Source organism: Epinephelus moara, chromosome 22 (genome assembly GCF_006386435.1).
Source record: "Epinephelus moara isolate mb chromosome 22, YSFRI_EMoa_1.0, whole genome shotgun sequence".
In the NCBI taxonomy this organism is placed as follows: domain Eukaryota; kingdom Metazoa; phylum Chordata; class Actinopteri; order Perciformes; family Serranidae; genus Epinephelus; species Epinephelus moara.
The window spans coordinates 33539811-33543757 of record NC_065527.1 but is presented as its reverse complement, the minus strand read 5'-3'; the positions used below and the strand labels follow the sequence as shown (position 1 = coordinate 33543757).

General features: G+C 38.8%; 1 protein-coding gene across 1 annotated transcript in view; it reads left to right on the top strand.

Annotated features, from left to right (window-relative positions):
• The window catches only part of sacm1la (SAC1 like phosphatidylinositide phosphatase a), a 96062-nt gene that overhangs the window by 40385 nt on the left and 51730 nt on the right, over window positions 1–3947 (top strand). Inside the window, exons 6-7 of the mRNA XM_050033981.1 lie at window positions 3106–3165; window positions 3257–3290. Of these exons, the coding sequence (XP_049889938.1) occupies window positions 3106–3165; window positions 3257–3290 (94 nt within the window). The remainder of the gene's footprint in view (window positions 1–3105; window positions 3166–3256; window positions 3291–3947) is intronic.

The window sequence follows — 3947 nt, the reverse complement described above, 5'->3', positions numbered from 1 at the left end:
ATGGCGGAAAGACAGAGAGGAAGGAGAGATATTCTCCGTATATTGAACGACAGTGATTTAATAAGACGCTATCGGCTTGATCGTGCAGGGATAATGTTTGTGGCTGACCTCATCAGGGATGAGCTTACTTTTCCCACCCAGCGTAGTAACGCAATCACGCCTGAGATGAAGGTCATCACAACATTGCCATACCTGCTACGGGGAAAATGCAACAGTGTGTAGCAGTGATGACTTGGGTCTTTCACAACCCTCTGTCAGCAGAGTGGTCAGTCAGACCATTAGGCTTCGGCACTTTAACAGCCTCGTATTGCTGCAATCTCCGCTCTCGCTTTGGATTGCAGCATGTAGGAGCGCTTCTCACACTCATCACTTGTGCGTAAAAGGAGAGGGAACAACGCATTGATTTGTCAGGCAATGCGCTCCCAGGTCTGCCTCTTCCCTTGTGCCGTGATCCCGGGACCGAATTTCCCTCTTAAAACTCATTTGTTCTCCTCCATGAGCTGTGCCAACAGCAGGCACTGCTCTTCTGTCCAGTTCAGCTTTCTCGTTCTTTTGTTCTCCATTTCATTCGTTGTTTTGGTCATTCTGCCAAATCAAACCGCTTTTTACAAGGAGGCCAGCAATCACAGTAATTGCTGACAGCTGAGTCTGCGTCCACCATTAATATCAAATAGATTAAGTAGTAAAATTACCAGCATGGCGAGTAAACATAACAATAAGCAAATCAATAGGCTATAAAAAATCAGAGCCTACGTTCAAACATTTTGAAGCTGTGTAACAATTAATTTAATTTTGCTGAGTTTCATCATCATGACATAAAATTATTTTCGCGATTACACATTTCTTAGTAGCCTACAGTCTAAGTTCTATGATCGGTTGATTTCATTGATTTCATTGTCCATTCATTACTAGGAGCGCATTTTTTTTTTTTTTTTGTCCATTCATTACTAGGAGCGCATTTTTTTTTTTTTTTTGTAACAACCAATCACAGCTTTTAGAAGACTGCGTCATACCTAGCAACGGGGTCAACCACACCTCCTCACTAAGATAAACGTTTCTGTCCCCTCCTTGCTCAGAGTTGCTCTCAGAAACTTCCTGAATCACTCTTAAGCTAAGATTCCTTGCTAGGAATTTTTAGGCTAAGTCAGGAGCTCTCTGGGAGGACTCTGAGAATCTTTGTGAATACGGGCCCAGGTTATTGTTGGTCACTGGCGCATTTGCTTTTTATGCCATCTAACTAGCAACGTGCCATGACTGCGCCTGACCACTCCTCATTTTTAGACCAACACACCCAGAGAAGCGCAGTTCATTTGCTAGTTAGACAACGAGGGCGCAGGGCGTGAAAATGACAACTGCGCCTGCATCTAAATAGCAATGACACTTGCAACATGGATTATGCGCCCTCCGCCGTCTGCTTTAGACCATCTAAATAGGGCCCTAAGTGTTTGACACGCACCACCATGAATTATCAATGTAAATACACCTTAGTCTAAACAACCACGCAGAGGAGCGAGCTGGCCGATAGCTAATTTGATAGATAACATCATTTACATTATGCCCTCAGATATAAATCAAACGAGTTATTTATTTTGTGACAAACTTATTCACCATCAGAGTTTGATGATGCAGTTAAGGAAAATGATAACAGTTCAGCTAATTTGGCTCATCTTTTTAGCCAAGCCAAGCCACATCTCTGTGTGCACATGCAATGTTCACACTGGTAACGTTAACTTTCCCTTAAGTTACAAGCTGCTAAAAGTCAGGCGTTCACAGTTGTGCAGATCAACACCATCAGTCATAAATGATCAATTTACTGTATACTTACTCAATACTGGTAATGGTAATCATGGAATGCACATATTTGTCAGTAAGTATTTCCATCACCAATAAGAGCACTGACCTTGATTAAGGTGTACTGAGTCTTGTGAAGTGATAGGTGATATCTGGCTGCAAATATCAAGTTAACTATCAAAGAAATCATATAAGCTCAAGCATAGGAGACATCAGATTACTGCACACCATATTAATAATGTTAATACTACTGTGACCTTGATCTAATTATTTACAATAATCCAGTTGTTTTACTAATTAATTTACTAATTTACTAATTCATTGTCAAAAACACACATACATGTATGTAAACGCAAACAAGAAAACATTTAACAGCACATAAACTACAAATTTACTGAGCATGAAAATGACTAAGTAAAATTAGCTCAGAGATAGAGTGAGTCGTCCAGTAATCAGAAGATTGGCAATTCAATCCCCAGCTCCTCCACTCCACATCCCCCCCAAATTGCTCCCGATGGCTGCTCCATCAGTGTGTGAGAGTGCAATGGTGAATGGACTGCACTTGTGTAGCGCCTTTCTAGTCCTCTGACCACTCAAAGCACTTTTACACTACATGTCACACTAAACTACATTCTTGGTTCGTTGGATATCCATTAAGCCCATGCCAGATTTTTGGCATACTTTGACAGCTTTAACTATGAAAATATTAGAAATTGGCATAAAGAAATTACTGACACCTAAATAAGAGATTAAACTTTCATTTTGACTGAAATGTTCTCACTTAAACTGGGACAGTATATATTAGAAATGTCTTAAAACCAGTTTTGGTGGGCTTAGGGACATTTTACCCTATATACACTCAGTTATCAGTTTATTAGTTCCACCCAGCTAAAACCAATACAGTCTAATACAACAGTCCTATTGTGGCTTAGCTGACACGCCTTTTCAGTGTCTGTGGACTGGCAGACCAGGAGGGTGGTGGTTCCCATTTTTTAAAAAAGGGAACCAAAGGATGTGCTCCACTGCGGTATCATACTGCTCAGCCTCCCAGGGAAGTTTATTCCAGGGTGCTGAAAAGGAAGCTTTGACCGATTGCCGAACCTTCGATTCAGCAGGAGCAATGCAGATTCCGTCCTGGTTGTGAAACAGTAGACAAGTGGGTTGTTTAGATATACAGTAACCGATATGTTTTAATCCTGGTTACTTAATCTAGCTAATGATGACAATGAATATGATCATTATTATAAAGAGGCATGCATTTTCTTCTGTGCCTGATGAATAATGTGCTGACATCATGTTGCTTGTGGTTTTCAGGCAGATCAGAGGTTTGTGTGGAATGGGAACCTGTTGAGAGAACTGTCTGCGCAGCCAGAGGTTACACATACGACTGTTGATCTGTGGCATATTTGTTTTGTTTTCCCACTTGTTTTATTTCATGAGAATAACTGTCATTATTTCTCCATAGCTTCATAAGTTTGCACTTCCTGTTGTCCATGGATGTATCCTTTTCATTGAATGTTCAATATTTTTTAATTGAACATGGGACATTTTATCTGATCTACAACACACTTTACAGGGCTTGACGCTAACTTTTTTCCCAAGGAGCACATGTGCTCCTAAGTTGAAAAAGTAAGGAGCGCACAAAGAACTTTAGGGGCACAATGTAAATTGATCAAATAATGTGTTTTCCGTAATAAACGTGATGCAAATAGACATTTACAAGCAAAATTATTTAATGAATTTGTATACAAAATGTACAGAAAAGTAAAATCATCAAGTTTTGAAAAAGTATTGCAATTTAATTTTGTCTTTGATGTTATTATCTTATACATATTATCTTTGCAATATGATTATCTTATATAATGTTATTACCAGTGTTGGGAACGTTACTTTAAAAAAGTAATTAGTTATAGTTACTAGTTACTTTCCCCAAAAAGTAACTGAGTTAGTAACTGGGTTACTGCACTGTAAAAGTAATTAATTATCTGGAAAAGTAACTATAGCGTTACTATTTTTTATTAAATGCTCAAATATGTCAAATTGCTTGGACAGCCCCCTTAATGGAACTGTAATGAAACTCAACATTGAATATGTTAAATGAATGAAATTGACACTTAATAGAATAAATCATTATTATTATACATTGTACACTTATC